Below are 16,605 nucleotides of genomic sequence, written 5' to 3'. Positions count from 1 at the left end.
GAACAACCATGTTCTCACCGAACCAAAAAAACTCATTAACCACTTGATGACCCACCCTTTACCCCCCCTTAAGGACCAGCGTGGTTTTTAGTGATCTGTGCTGGGTGGGCTCTACAGCCCCCAGCACAGATCAGGGTGCAGGCAGAGAGATCAGATTGCCCCCCTTTTTTCCCCCCTATGGGGATGATGTGCAGGGGGGGTCTGATCTCTTCTGCCTGCGTGTGGCTGGTGGGGGGGGGCACCTCAAAGCCCCCCTCCGCGGCGAAATTCCCCCCTCCCTCTCCTACCTGCTCCCCCCCCCGGTGATCGAGGCTGCACAGGACGCTACCCGTCCTGTGCAGCCAGTGACAGGACGTCCCCTGTCACATGGCGGCGATCCCCGGCCGCTGATTGGCCGGGGATCGCCGATCTGCCTCGCCGTACAAATGTAAACAAAGCAGATTATTTCCGCTTGTGTTTACATTTAGCCTGCGAGCCGCCATCGGCGGCCCGCAGGCTATTCACGGAGCCCCCCGCCGTGATTTGACAGGAAGCAGCCGCTCGCGCGAGCGGCTGCTTCCTGATTAATCAGCCTGCAGCTGGCGACGCAGTACTGCGTCGCTGGTCCTGCAGCTGCCACTTTGCCGACGCACGGTATAAGCGTGCGGTCGGCAAGTGGTTAATATCAGAGCTGAATATTTTTGAAAGTAGTTTTTAGTTTGTTATTAGTTTTAGCTATTTTAGGGGGATATCTGTGTGTGCAGGTGACCATTACTGTGCATAATTATTAGGCAACTCAAAAAGCCTGCCATCCATGGATTCTGTCAGTGTTTGATCTGTTCAACATTGTGTGCAGCAGCAACCACAGCCTCCCAGACACTGGTCAGAGAGGTGTACGGTTTTCCCTCCTTGTAAAGCTCACATTTTATGATGGACCACAGGTTCTCAATGGGGTTCAGATCTGGTGAACAAGGAGGCCATGTCATTAGTTTTCTTCTTTTATACCCTTTCTTGCCAGCCACGCTGTGGAGTACTTGGACACGTGTGATGGAGCATTGTCCTGCATGAAAATCATGTTTTTCTTGAAGGATGCAGACTTCTTCCTGTACCACTGCTTGAAGAAGGTGTCTTTCAGAAACTGGCAGTAGGACTGGGAGTTGAGCTTGTCTCCATCCTCAACCCGAAAAGGCCTCACAAGCTCATCTTTGATGATACCAGCCCAAACCAGTACTCCACCTTGCTGGCATCTGAGTCGGACTGGAGCTCTCTGCCCTTTACCAATCCAGCCACGGGCCCATCCATCTGGCCCAGCAAGACTCACTCTCATTTCATCAGTCCATAAAACCTTAGAAAAATCAGTCTTGAGATATTTCTTGGCAGTCTTGACGTTTCAGCTTGTGTGTCTTGTTCAGTGGTGGTCGTCTTTCAGCCTTTCTTACCTTGGCCATGTCTCTGAGTATTGCACACCTTGTGCTTTTGGGCAGTCCAGTGATGTTGCAGCTCTGAAATATGGCCAAACTGGTGGCAAGTGGCATCTTGGCAGCTGCACGCTTGACTTTTCTCAGTTCATGGGCAGTTATTTTGCGCACAGGTTTTTCCACACGCTTCTTGCGACCCTGTTGACTATTTTGAATGAAACGCTTGATTGTTCGATGATGACGCTTCAGAAGCTTTGCAATTTTAAGAGTGCTGCATCCCTGTGCAAGATATCTCACTATTTTTGACTTTTCTGAGCTTGTCAAGTCCTTCTTTTGACCCATTTTGCCAAAGGAAAGGAAGTTGCCTAATAATTATGCACACCTAATATAGGGTGTTGATGTCATTAGACCACACCCCTTCTCATTACAGAGATGCACGTCACCTAATATTCTTAATTGGTAGTAGGCTTTCGAGCCTATACAGCTTGGAGTAAGACAGCATGCATAAAGAGGATGATGTGGTCAAAATACTCATTTGCCTAATAATTCTGCACTCCCTGTATTGCAACTGTGTACAGTACTTTAGTGTTTATTTTGTCTCAATATCAGTATTTAATTTTGATTAAATATTTTTGAAAAAACAAACTGGGAAATGTAATCAAACCACTGATAAACAAAACTACATATTCAATAATCTTTAACAAAAAAAAACCAAAACAGACATTTTGGTTGAATCGTATGTGGCCACTTTAGACACCGCTTCTGCTGGAAGATCTTACTGTACTTTTTTGTTTCTGAAGTCTACCTGCATTGAGTCTCAGGAGCTACTTGAACATACAGTTCAGTTACAGTACAAGTACAGTTGGCCCAGACAAGACTAAACAGGCAAATCATGCTTCCATTGGGATAACATTTAAAGCAGTACAATGTGCCTTTAGGATATCTGCTCCCTTCAGACATGAAGAATGAGGTCTTGCAGCTGCAAGGAAAGGAGGTGAACTGCTTGAATGTTACAGGTTTCCCTCTCTGCATCCTTCTTAGCAGTTCCCATTGTAACTGTAGCTATTTTGAAACCAACCCTGATGTAATTTCCTCCCTTAAGCCACATACACACATCAGACCATAGTCTTTTGAAAATGAAAGATCACAGACCAATTTTACCCCCTTCCATGTAGTAGGAGAGCCATACCTACACAGTCTGATTTATGAAGCTGAACTCCCCATCAGAAAAAAATCTTTGCAAGATGCTGCACACACAGATGCTGTACAGACACAAAAGATCAGTATCTGCAAAAGATCTGTTCCTGCCAAAGATCCGTTCCTGCAAATTGCATTCATAGTCTATGATATCTGCAGATCATCATACACACCTTGTTTAACTGACATTGATCTGCAGATCAGACAATCATCTGCAGATCTGAAAATCCATCCTGGTGGATCTGATCTGCAGATGAATGTCTGCTAAACAAGGTGTGTATGAGGATCTGCAGTTATAGACTATGAATGCATTTTGCAGAAACATATCTTTTCAATAAATTTTTCTGACTGATTGTAACATTTCAACAATATGACCAATGTATCACACACCTGTGTTCAATTTTTTCCTCAATTATGATAAAAATTATTGGAAACTCAGAGAAAATTGCTAGGGTGTGTAGATTAATAAATTAACAATCCAACACACACCATACAATCTTTAGTAGGAATTGGAGAAATATCTGGCATTCCGGATCGATTTAAATCGAAAAAAAAAAACGGGAAATCCGATCAGATTTTTCAGTCGAATGAAAAAAAAAAAGCTTGCGATTTTTGAGAGATATGATCGTTTTTATCGAATTACTGTAAAATCGGATCATTTTATTGTATCGTGTGTGGCCACCTTTAGACATTCTTTTCACTGCCTATCAACTGCTCCTGTGAAAGGGCCCTAACATATTCCAGAGATGATAAAGAAATGTTTAAGTAGATTTGGAATCCTCATTCAGAGGGAAACACATAGACACCTTTATTAACACACCCAGAGTTCAAGTACACTTTAAGCTACGATCATATACAGTCACAAAGCAAAGCATGATAGAAAGTGTCTGTCCAAACTCTGGGGGCAATTACAGTACAAACAGGTACCATTTATTTCCTTCAATTTATTTATGTAGAAGAGCAATCTGCGCTGATTAGGTGGTCATAACCAAACTGAAAATCTTGAACATAATGGAGGACATAACTCAGACAACGACCTTTTAAAGTGGGTACCAGAAACCCACTAAAGTGACCTGTTCAATCAGCTTATTCACTTAAGATGCAGACTATAGCCTTGTACACACACAAGACAGTTCTTGGCCAAGGCAGCTGGTCAGACCCGCCTCTGCTCAAAATTATGGCGTGTGTAGTGGCCTTATCCACCCCTCCCCAATGCACTGACAGCCAATGCACCATGGGCAGGATGAGGGCATTATTCATCTATTTACCCTGCCCACTCTGTCAGCCCCCCTGCATACCAACAGAAAACATCCCTCAGCCCCATATTATAGCCAGAGGGATAGAGCCCGACCTTTGCTGAGTAACAGTCCTTGTCCGTTTGTACAAGGCTTAAGAATTATTTGACAAACAGTAAGATAAAATGGGGAGGGCGAATTACATGGTTAACTCCATTATTAAGTGAGTAATGGACTTATAGTGGCTCTTACCTCTCTTCCTGGGAGAAGTGCTAGCAATGACCTAGTGAAGATTTCAGAAAAATAAGAACATTTGGAACAAACGAAGAATTTGTGCAAAATTGCAAAATTACAAATAAGCTACCTGCTACAGGTTTCAAAGGTTATTGTTAAAATAAATTAAAAAGGTTCGCTGGTCCATACGTTCCACAAAGTCATTTTCATATATTTACATCCCTGCCAAAAATGAATAAATGAAATAGAAAACATCCATGTTGGAAGATGGTATAACTTCAGTAACAGATCCCGACTGAACATGAAAGGGCTTTAAGGAATACGAAAAAGTCCATTTATGCAGAAAATGTAAACAAAAATACATCAGTGGAGAAGGATAACGTTGGTGTGGAACTTCAGGTTTCCTCTTCATCCACAAGCAAAGGCTCCACTTCTAGAGCCAACATGTTGGACTGTGTGGTCTTGTGCTTTCGATACAAAATAAACTGCGCAGTCATCTGTTTTAATAAGGTTTAGGAAAGAACTACATATATGTGCATTTAAAATTATAAAAATGTTAGAAAAGGATCTTCAAACACAACCTAGTGGAAATACAGCATTACTGTCAAAGAGAAAAACTGTACTGAAAAAAAAAAAACAGCTGTTTATTTCTTTTTTTTTTTACACCACCCTATAATGATCTTCGTGTCACCGGGTCCTCTTTGTCCATGCGTTGTGCCAAGCGCACATGAGCTGCACGCGGACAGACTTTGGCCAGCACAAGAGGACGGCGTGTGCACACGGGAGAGGGGGGGGGGGGCCAAGGCCTACCGCCCGTTTTGTAACAGTCGGGCCTTAAGGCCTCTTTCACAATGCAACGTTAAAGTCGCACGTTAGAAAAAGTTTTAACGTGGACTAACGCACAGCAATACTAAGTCTGTGCAACATTCACAGTGCTTGTGTGTAACGTGTAGCATTATTAGAAAGTGCTGCATGCTGTGCGTTACACGTTATTAGCTGTGGTGGACAGTTTGCACATGCTCAGTAATGACCTGGAAGCATACTTTTCATTGCCTGTATGCCTACTGTATGCGACGATAACAGGGCATAGACTTTAACGTCGCATTAAAATGCAACGTTCCACTGTGAAAGTAGCCTTAAACTAGTTACTTTATATTAAAGAGACACTGAAGCGTGTTATATTAAAGAGACACTGAAAATTATGATATAGTGAATTGTATGTAGTACGGATAATTACTAACACATTAGTAGCAAAGAAAATATTCTCATATTTTTATTTTCAGTTAGTGTTTTTATAACATTGCATCATTCGCTAATATTTGCAGTTTACACACTATTCAGCATTCTAAATGATTTTGCAGAGCAGCAATAAACTTTTGAACCTCTTCTCAGCAGAGAAAAATAAATGACTAAGACTGACAGTTAAGATAATAAGCTTCAAAAGACAGAGCTCTCTGAGACTTTGAAAGTTGTGGAGCTCAATGTCTCTTTTGCATAGATAACAACTGGAGTTTCCTAACTCTTCCTGTACTTGAAACTCTATTAGACTTATGTCTCTGCTCCTAAGGTTTTATTTCTTAGCTGTACTACACATACAAATCATATCATTTTTTTTTTCACTTTAGTGTCTCTTTAAGTCAGTGTTTACCTACTGTAAAACCTTTCCTCACACAGATTTACATTCTGAAATTTATCACGGGTAGCGACACCTTTAGTGCCGTTAGGTGCAGCTCTGCAAAATACCTGATCTCCCAGAATGGCCACAAAGCTAAACAGCCTAGGCTGTGATATCACTGGGAGGGCAGGGCTACAACATATAGCAATATTTAGATATAGGAAGTGTTTCTGATGCTGAAACCAGGATAATGAATGTAAAAGTGGGAATCCTGAACAATTTACTACATTCTACTTTAAGTTAATACGGTGCCGTTTGAAGAGTATGGTGTGCTGATTGAACAGCCAAAACATTAACGCTACCTGCCTAACTGTGTAGGACTAGTGATGTAGGCAAACAGCTCGCCTGTGAACAGCTATTGCCCTGTACTACTTCCGGGTCATTGTCTCTCAGTAGCACACATGTCCAGGGCCAGAAGCGTTTAGTATGCACACCCTGGCCCAGCAGTGCGGGGCCATCCTTGATTTCGCACTTGTGGCCGGTACCCGGCCACAAGTGCGCAATCAAGGATGGCCCCGTGCCGCTTTGTGCATGACGTCAAAAAGCGTGCCCGGCCACAGGCGAATAATCAAGGACACGCACGGGTGGGCCAGAGCATGCATACTACTGAAAGAGTCTGGAAAAGGGCCTGCATACTACTGAAAGAGTCCTGCCCAGGGCATGCATACTACTGAGAGACAGTGACCCGTAAGTAGTACAGGGCAATAGCTCAGTGTTCTCCCTAGGCTCTTTTAGCTGGGTGCTCCACCCGGCTAGTTTTGGTGACCACCCGGCTGTCATCGGCTCTCCTCTTCCTATGCTGTGAGCAGAATAGGGGGAGGGAGACACCGAGAGCCCACTATGGTGCAGTATGTACTGGAAGTTAAATGTAGGTGTGTGAATGTAGAGTAATACTCACAAGTCAGGGTTACCCTCCAGGTAACCACTGTATAGGCAGGTGGGGAGATTAGGCCTGTCCCCACTCAGGACTAAGAAGTCGCTCTCTGTAGATAGGAAAAAGGGGCCACCAGGGGTGGACACAATATTGTAGACAATGTTACAGAGGCGCCAGAAGTATAAAATGAAATAAAATGTTTAAAAGACAGGGAGGTCGTTGGTGGACTTACCTCCCTGATGCAGACACAAGAAAATGTCAGATTTTCAACAGAAATTTTTTTTTTATTTACATACTCCAATTAAACTGCAACGCGTTTCGTGGGTTTTACCCACTTCATCAGGCTATAGATAGGAGCAAATAAACACTGTGGGACAGAGAGACTGTTTCCTCTGTCCCACAGTGTTTATTTGCTCCTACCTACAGCCTGATGAAGTGGGTAAAACCCGCCTACTATTTCATGCCACCCGGCTGGAAGAAATTTCTGGGAAGAACACTGTAGCTGTTCGCCTACATCACTATGTAAGACACCATTTTGCAGCAAAGAAAACCCCCGGTCTGTCAAAGCATGGATTCTGAAGGCATCATGTAGTTTGGGACCACCAGGACATTGGCAGTTGATCTTTCAAAAAGATATAGAACTAATCCTAAACATTGCAGTTCATACTCGTATTTTGGTTTTAAGGGTTCAAAATCTAGGTCTGAAGGCTGAACTGCCTTCACAGGCAAATTTGTTTTTTCTTCCCTCAACTCTCTTTGTGACAGTAAGCAGCAAAAAGTTTTCAACCACCACATGCTTCATAAAGAACAAGCAACCATCATATGGTTCATAAAGAAACAGCAATCATCATATGCTTCATGAAGAACTAACAACCATCACATGGTTCATAAAGAAACAGCGGGCACTTCTGTAAGGTTATTTAACCAGCAGCTGAAGTCAGATAACTTTACTTGCGGCAAGATTCTTTTCTGCAATAAATCCAGGTGTGTAAACAAGAAGTCTTAATAGGCTTTATTCTGCGCGGTTTCTATACGTAAGTTAGGTAATAGTCATACTTAAATATCTTGTAGACATGGAAAACCTGCTGGCCAGGTCTTTCAGTAACACTGTAGTATACTTGCAGGCTGGGTGTATATAGAAAGATATTATGTTCACCTTGCTCTAAAGATCTCACTGCATGAGCATTTAACGTGTAGAGGGTCCTAAATGGTTATTGTAAAAGATCTCGCAGATTGATCCAAATTGTGATTATATTAGTGGACCTAATTCATTAAAAAAAAATAAAATAAAAAAAATCAGTCCTTGGCGTGGGTGTGTTGTGCTATATAAATAAACAATAATAATAATAATAATAATAATAATAATAATAATAATAGTATGGAGCTACAAGAACACAAAATTAATATGACCCAGGTGAGGAATGCAAGCTTTTTGGTTCTGAATGCCAGAGGACAAAAAAAAAAAAAAAAAAAAAGGCTGATCAGTCAATGCAGAAGGAACATGTATGCTCCTAAAAAAATGATGTGTAGCCTGTGTTGCAGATAATGCAGTTTTTCCCCAGCTTTATTACCGCCACTATTACTGTCTATAAAAAACAAAAACTATTTTTCAGCAAAATAATTGCTATGAAAATACATATACTGTAATCAAAGGATACAAAAAAGTCTAGGATGAGAACACCAAAACTTCCGATAAGCCAGGGCAAGTGGTGCAGAATGTATTTATTCTTACTGTATGTAATAGCAGGTAACTTCAGAACAAGGCTTAACCCATAGGTGAAGTTTCCCAGCATTGCCAATGCAAACAACATGTAGGAAGCACCTTCTGTAGATTTCCTCTGGAACTGCGAAATAAAAAGAATGAATAGAATATTACATCCTGCAACTTGTCACCCAGGAAGAGCGGCTACACAGAAATAATCAGTAATTAACAGCTAAAGAGTCATCACATACCGTATATACTCGCAAGCAAGCCGACCCGCATGTAAGCCGACCCCCCCACTTTTACCCCAAAAAAACAGGAAAAAATGATTGACCCTCATATAAGCCGGGGGTAGGAAACGCTGGCCGCGCAATCCCCCCAGTATGTCCCAGTATAGCTAGTATAGTGCCCAGTATGGGTAGGTAGTGCCTCAGTATAGCTAGTAAAATGCCCCAGTATAGTGCTCAGTATAGCTAGTATAGTGCTCAGTATAGCTAGTATAGTGCTCAGTATAGCTAGTGAAGTGCCCCAGTTTAGCTAGTATAGTGCTCAGTATAGCCAGTATAGTGCTCAGTATAGCCAGTATAGTGCTCAGTATAGCCAGTATAGTGCTCAGTATAGCCAGTATAGTGCTCAGTATAGCCAGTATAGTGCTCAGTATAGCTAGTGAAGTGCCCCAGTTTAGCTAGTATAGTGCTCAGTATAGCTAGTATAGTGCTCCATTATAGCTAGTATAGTGCCCCATTATAGCTAGTATAGTGCCCCATTATAGCTAGTATAGTGCCCCAGTATAGCTTGTATAGTGCCCCAGTATAGTCAGTATAGTACCCCAGTATAGTCAGTATAGTGCCCCAGTATAGTCAGTATAGTGCCCCAGTATAGTCAGTATAGTGCCCCAGTATAGTCAGTATAGTGCCCCAGTATAGTCAGTATAGTGCCCCAGTATAGTCAGTATAGTGCCCCAGTATAGTCAGTATAGTGCCCCAGTATAGTCAGTATAGTGCCCCAGTATAGTCAGTATAGTGCCCCATTATAGCTAGTATAGTGCCCCATTATAGCTAGTATAGTGCCCCATTATAGCTAGTATAGTGCCCCATTATAGCTAGTATAGTGCCCCATTATAGCTAGTATAGTGCCCCATTATAGCTAGTATAGTGCCCCATTATAGCTAGTATAGTGCCCCATTATAGCTAGTATAGTGCCCCATTATAGCTTGTATAGTGCCCCAGTATAGCTTGTATAGTGCCCCAGTATAGCTTGTATAGTGCCCCATATAGCTAGCATAGTGCCCCAGTATGGGTAGGTGGGTGGGTAGGTGCTGTCCCTCCCCGCTCCCCCCGCGGCCGCAGCTGCTATTACCTTAGGTGGCGCCGCTTCCTCTATCCCCGTCCTCCTCCGGTAACTAATTCACAGCAGCGCGCCCCTCGCTGCTGTGATGACGCAGGAAACCATAGAGAGCGGTTCCCATAGTAACGGCCGCTCTCTATGGTTTCCTCCGTCATCACAGCAGCGAGGGGTGCGCTGCTGTGAATTAGTAGTTACCGGAGGAGGACGGGGATAGAGGAAGCGGCGCCGCCTAAGGTAATAGCAGCGGCGGCCGCGGGGGGAGCGGGGAGGGACAGCACCTACTCACCCACCCATGACTCGCAAGCAAGCCGACCCCCCAACTTTTGGCCCACTTTTGGGGGGTCAAAAATTCGGCTTGCTTGCGAGTATATACGGTAGCTTAAAAACAGACCTAATATGATGAGTATGAGTAACACAGACTATAAAACAGAGTGGAAGCAGGAAAAAAGGGCGTCGCCATAGACTAATGCAATTACCGTTAACACAGCGGAAAAAAAGAAAAAAAAAAAAAAAGAAGGGCGCTTTAAATATCGTTAACAACATAAGAACATTAAAGTTTTTAAAGTAGGTTGTCGTTTTAAAACCCTGCAGCACTATAGTTTTTGTCATTTCGTTTCTGTGTACAGATTTTACGTTATCAAAGATATCGTTATTGAGATTTCTTTATCCACCAGCGCCATTTCGTTATTCAGCCGGGCCCTTTTTTCATGCACGCAACAGAGCATATAACAACAAACTAGTATAACTGAATGTGAGTGTTTAAAGGGAATCAGAGCAGTAAATAAATACAAAATCGGAACCTATCTGGGGCTTTCTCCACCCCATCGTAGGTCAGGAGGTCCCTCGGCGTCCCTCTGGCTCCTCTACCAGGGCCTGGCCAGAAATGGCTCCCGGCGACACTGGGCCCGGGTGTCGGGCTCCTTCTTCCTGAAAGGGGACGTCAGTCGTCACCACGCCGGCCGCCTCGCGTCATCACGGCGGCCAGCGCGACAGTACTGCACATGCGCGGTTTAATCGCGCATGCGCAGTACTGTCACGCCGGCTGCCGTGATGACATGAGGCGGCCGGCGTGGTGACGACTGACGTCACCTTTCACGGCCATACTGGGCCTGCGCAGTATGCTCCTGGTGCCATCAGTGGGAGCGAGGACACGGCAACGCAGGTGCAGTGGTTTTCAGACTTTAAAGTCTCAAATTCCAGAAGTGAACCAGAGGCGGGGCTGGAGCATTGGGGAGTGGCTGCGCGGGAACAGGATGTCTGTGGGGGACCATTAGAAGCCCCAGGTAAGTTTAACTCCTTTTCCCCTGACCCCCCTACAGTGTCCCTTTAACATAAGTCAATGCATATAACACATTTCATAAAAAGTTCATATATCGGCATATCGGATATCAAGATTGGGCATCTGAACAAGCCATGCCAGACATGGTGACAGGAGATGCGCTGCTGTAATTATACATCTACTTGACTACTCCAGAACTGCCTCTGGTACTTTCAACCAGGGACCCTGAACAAGCATGCATGATCAGATGGTTGACAAAAATCTGGTAAGATCAAGTGCATGCCATTTTTAAAGGGGCACTATTGCTAATTCCATCTATTTTAGTCTCCTTAACATCCATATGCCTTATTGGAGTTATGCCATTTCTCAGTATATAGTCCTATCAAAATGTAATTTTTCACTTGTAATAAACATTTAGAGCCAGGCAGTCACGTCAGTAGTAAAACCTTTCCAACGCCAGTTCAGCATAAACCATTCTGTAGTAGGGAGGCATCTGCTACTGATCCTTCAGCTGCCGTTATTTTCAACCCCTCTGGCCACCTCATTTATTCTTTTCCATGTTGTAACTGCACTAATGTGCAGTTACTGAGCCCACAGCAGCCGCCGTAAAGTGCATCACGCAGCCTCCTCCGTACAGCGCAGGATGAACACGGCTGTGTGAAGATACGCTGTCCGGCTGCTAAGGACCCCTTTTGTGTAGCTGGCAATAAAACGGACAGCTATTGCTGTCAGTTTCCATGGTAACCCAACGGCTTCTGAAGTATGCTAGGCAGCAGCGGCATCAAAGAGCAGACACAAGTGCTACAGCTGTGTCTTGCTTTGTATGTTGCCATAATCATGTTGCCGGCCGGGTTACCATGGAAACGGACAGCAATAGCTGTCCGTTTTATTGCCAGCTACACAAAAGCGGTCCTTAGCAGCCGGGCAGCGTATCATCACACAGCCGTGTACATCCTGCGCTGTACGGAGGAGGCTGCGTGATGCACTTTATGGCGGCTGCTGTGGGCTCAGTAACTGCACATTAGTGCAGTTACAACATGGAAAAGAATAAATGAGCTGGCCAGAGGGGTTGAAAATAACGGCAGCTGAAGGATCAGTAGCAGATGCCTCCCTACTACAGAATGGTTTATGCTGAACTGGCGTTGGAAAGGTTTTACTACTGACGTGACTGCCTGGCTGTAAATGTTTATTACAAGTGTACAATTACATTTTGATAGGACTATATACTGAGCAATAGCATAACTCCAATAAGGCATATGTATGTTAAGGGGACTAAAATAGATGGAATTAGCAAAAGTGCCCCTTTAAGGTGCGATTAAGACACTACTGAGCAGGATGCCAGGCAACAGGCATGATTTGCCAGGCCCAGCCAGGTCAACATCTGCAAGGAGTTTGTATGTCCTCCCAGTGTCTGTGTGGGTTTCCTCCAAGTACTCCTGTTTCCTCCCACATCCCAAAAACATACAGATAAGTTAATTGGCTCCCCCCCCCCCCCCCTCAAAAAAAAATAATAAAAAAAATAAATTGGCCCTCGACTATGATACATGCACTACACGATACATAGACTTATAACTATGATAGGGACTAGATTGTGAGCCCCTCTGGGGGACAGCTAATGACAAGACAATATACTCTGTACAGCTCTGCGTAATATGTTGGCACTATATAAATTCTTAAATGAATAATAAAAATACATTTAAAAGGCAATTAATATGGCAGCCTCTATAGGTCTTTCACCTCAGGTTCATTTTAATTCCACTTCCACAAAATATGAAGCCTACCATTCCAGCTCTCTGCAACCTGCCAAGGCTGCTGTAACAGAGGTCACCCTACAATTCACTTACAACATTTAAAGCAATTTTTCCTCTAAGCAACTCAATTGTGATCGCGCTTCAATCACACTTGTTTCTAGTTTCAGCTGCCAGGATTTTGGTGCAATCCTTTGGTTGTAAAACTGCGATGCCTTTGCGATTTCCGACAGGAGGCAAACAACCCCTTAGTGAAAAGAAGTTAAATTGCTGAATCATAGGAAATGACAGTGGCATGATTGCTATGCTATTTTCCTGCACTCCTATACTTTGTATAGGACCCCAAGTGCATAAAAAAAAAATGCAGCAGAACGACTGCACTTAAAAAAAAAAAAAAAAAATGCAGTTGTGGAAAAATTGCAGTGAGATTTACACATTAATCCTGGTTCCACTGCGATCCGAAAAACTCAATCGAAAGGAAAATCTCATTGCAATGCAGCAAATGGAAAAATGCCCTTAAAGAAAACCTGAACTGAACATTAAAAGTTAAAATAAGCATACACAAGTCATACTTACCTTCCATGTAGTCTACTCCTCAGTGTCTTTCTCCTGTCCCGCGTCCTGTTTGTTCACTGTGATCAAGGGAATTTTCCATCCTCCATTTTGAAAATGGCCATTACCCATAACAGCTTTCTGGTCAGCACACAGTTAAACTGTAACATCGCCCACTTGAGCCATAGGGAAACATAGACATTACCTGGTACATCAATTTTCCTCTCAGCTATAACTGACAGCAACTGATATTTTACTGACAGCAACTGATATATTTAAGATCTGACAAAATATTGTCAGAACTGTAAGGGATTATTGTCAGAAGAAAATGGTGAGCTTCTGAGAGGAACTGATGGCAAGGTAACTATGTAATGTTCATTTGAAGTTACCTCATGTGTTTATTTTAAATATTTTTACTCAGTACAGGTTCTCTTTAAATGAATTTCTCTAGCCAACGATTGCTCCATAGTCTGTCCTACTATGTGCTGGAAGGAATACTGAGCTAAAACCGTTATTTACCAGAGTACGGGTTTACTTTAAAGAGAATCTGTACTCTAATATTCTTACACTAAAAAGCATACCATTCTATTCCTTATTTTCTCCTGTGCCCCTCTGTGCTGTTTCTGCCACTCTCTGCTGCAATCCTGGCTTGTAATTAACAGTTTTAGGCAATGTGTACAAACAAACTAACCAGCTTCTAATAGGCTCAGCTAAGCATAGTGTGTGAGTATGCAGGGGGCCTGCAGAGGGTGTGTATCGCTTCTACCAATCACAAGCAGCCCTGCACATTCCACACAATCAAAGCCTTAGGGCTCGTTTCCACTAGGGCGAATCCGCATGCGGGCACTGCATGCGGATTCGCATAGTTAATGTTAGTGGATGGGGCTGTTTCCACCTGTGCGGCGTGCGGGAGCGATTTGGCAGCGGGCCAAATCTGCACGGCGGGACCCGCAAAATTCGCCTGCGTCGGGAATCCGTGCGAATCGCCGCTAATGTATTTAATAGTAAAAACGCATGCGTTTGTTACATGCGTTTTTACCCGCGATTTCGCACCCTTCTCAATGTTATTTTGCCCTGGCAGTGTCATGGTTAATTTCGCATGGCACCCTGCCATGCGAAATCGCACGCGAAATCGCGGGTAAAATGCATGCGGAAACGCACCCGCATGCGTTTTTACAAGCGTCGGAATGCCGGCGAAATCGCGTCGCACTAGTGGAAACGGGCCCTTAGCCCGACAAACAGGACAGAGGAAAGATACATTGATTTATTACAGAGACAGTGTAATTAGGAAGAGCTGCAGTAAGCCCCAGCACATTAGAACAGGCATAGGAACTCATAGGATAGAAGAACTAAGGCTGAAAAAATTGTTACAGAGTCTCTTTAAAGCTGGATGTCAAAGTCCAACTATTAGATTGAGTTCACACTCCGGTGCTTTGCTGGTCGCCAGCAATCAGCAAAGCACTGCTGCTCAAATAATCCTATGGGATTACTCACATTTCAGCGATTGTGACGCGTTTGCAATTCCTGACGATGGTAAACATGCAACATGTAGCATTTTCACGGCAATTGCGTCACGATTCTCATTCACTAGAATGAGAATCGCTAAATGCAATTGTCGAAAAACTGTGGAACATCGCAATGTAAAATCGCAATTGCACTCCTGAGTGTGATTAGGGCCTTAGCAAATGTGCATTTTAGTTTTGCATAGCATGAAATGGGGCGCAGAACTGAGTGGATTACCACTGTCATCTATAGCTTCACTAAGCAGATCTTCTCTTACTTCCTGACGCTGGGATCTTCTTGGATCTCTGTGACTCTAATATAAGCCTTACAAGTCTTGGAGGACAGGAAATAAAATAGGGCAATACAAACTTGATGGGGGGGTTTTAACACTTGCCTTCTGTACAAAAAAAAATAAATATTTCTTACTATCTGTCAATGTTGCAGGTATTTGAAGAGATGAGGACAACGGCAATAAAATGTAAGATAGTTTAGTCCCTTTCAGCACTATCCAAAACCAAACAACATGATGCCAAAGACTCTTTAATCATTTCAAAGATACTTACATTTTTATGGAGCTGAGGAAAACGAGAGCCCAGATAAAACACAGATGACACGTATCCACAAATGAAGCCAGACATTTGAGTGAGGTCAAGTGCTTTCTGCAATAAAATGTTAAGAATTATGGTTTGCGTTTAAATCTTGAGACAAACACATCCAAAGTAATTGTAAGAATATTTAAAAGGGCTAAATAATTTATATAAATTTAATTAAAAAAAATTTGAAGAATGGCTATATCACTCCATGTCCCTCAAGCTGAACTATATATTCCATAGTACTCCAGGGACTTTAGGCTATTGGCTGAGTACCTGCTGCAGGAAACCAGCAAAGTGAAGAAGAAGGGGGAAAAAAAAAAAAAGTTTAACTTACCTTCTACCAGCCCCTGCATCCATCCTGTGCCCGCACCATCACAGAATGCCCCTTCAGTCCCCCGCAGAAGCTAAATTTCGTTTTCCGCCTACTGGCCAGCCAATGGAAACTGAGCCTGTGCGGCCTTGGCCACACACGGCTTTGATCACGATCCCGCCACTGGGATCATCCTGTGCAGTACGAGATTTCTGCATACGAGATTCCCAGTAGTGGGAGCGTGATCGAGGACGCATGCAGCCAGGGCTGTGCAGGTGCAGTTTCCATTGACTGGCTGGTCAGTGGATAACAAAAAAAAAAAAAACCTAGCTGCTGCGGGGAACCGGAGGATGGAGCAGGCACAGGACAGCTATAGGAGGCTGGTAGAAGCCCCAGGTAAGTGAAACTTTTTTTAACTTTGCTTTAGGTTCCCTTTAAGCAGGCAGAGCCATCCTAACTGATCGGGATTACAAAAAGAAATGGAAAAAAAGTTAACGGTACATTTAAAAACACACATTTGCACATCCCAGAGTAAGACACACCACAAATTCTTCTTTCCTATCTAGTTGTCACAGCAGCAATATTAAAGAGGAACTGTAACGTAAAAACGTCCTCTGGGGGGTACTCACCTCGGGTGGGGGAAGCCTCAGGATCCTAATGAGGCTTCCCACGCCGTCCTCCGTCCCTCGGGGGTCTCGCTGCAGCCCTCCGTACAGCGGTGACATCATTATTTACCTTCCCGGCTGCAGCGCACGCGCTCTGACGGCTGTCGGCTCCGAAGCAGGTGGAAATACCCGATCACCGTCGGGTCCGCTCTACTGCGCAGTCGCAAGTCTCCGGCGCCTGCGCAGTAGAGCGGACCAGAGGTGAGTACCCCCCAGGGGCGGTTTTTAATGTTACAGAGTCTCTTTAATCTGACCGCTCTGGCAGGTTTTAGACCAGTCTGTCTATTAATGCGG

The 16,605-nt window shown here is 43.8% G+C and overlaps 1 protein-coding gene across 1 annotated transcript in view; it reads right to left on the bottom strand.

Moving 5' to 3' along the window:
- Positions 1-4,380: 4,380 nt before the first annotated feature.
- Positions 4,381-16,605, bottom strand: part of LOC137571581 (lysosomal amino acid transporter 1 homolog) — a 32,960-nt gene continuing 20,735 nt past the window's right edge. Inside the window, exons 5-7 of the mRNA XM_068280909.1 lie at positions 15,307-15,402; positions 8,271-8,456; positions 4,381-4,560 (exon numbers count right to left, since the gene is read on the bottom strand). Of these exons, the coding sequence (XP_068137010.1) occupies positions 4,459-4,560; positions 8,271-8,456; positions 15,307-15,402 (384 nt within the window). The 3' untranslated portion in view covers positions 4,381-4,458. The remainder of the gene's footprint in view (positions 4,561-8,270; positions 8,457-15,306; positions 15,403-16,605) is intronic.

Source organism: Hyperolius riggenbachi, chromosome 4 (assembly GCF_040937935.1).
Source record: "Hyperolius riggenbachi isolate aHypRig1 chromosome 4, aHypRig1.pri, whole genome shotgun sequence".
Classification (NCBI taxonomy): Eukaryota; Metazoa; Chordata; class Amphibia; order Anura; family Hyperoliidae; genus Hyperolius; species Hyperolius riggenbachi.
Note: the sequence above shows the minus strand (reverse complement) of the source record. Positions and strands in the feature narration are given on the sequence as shown.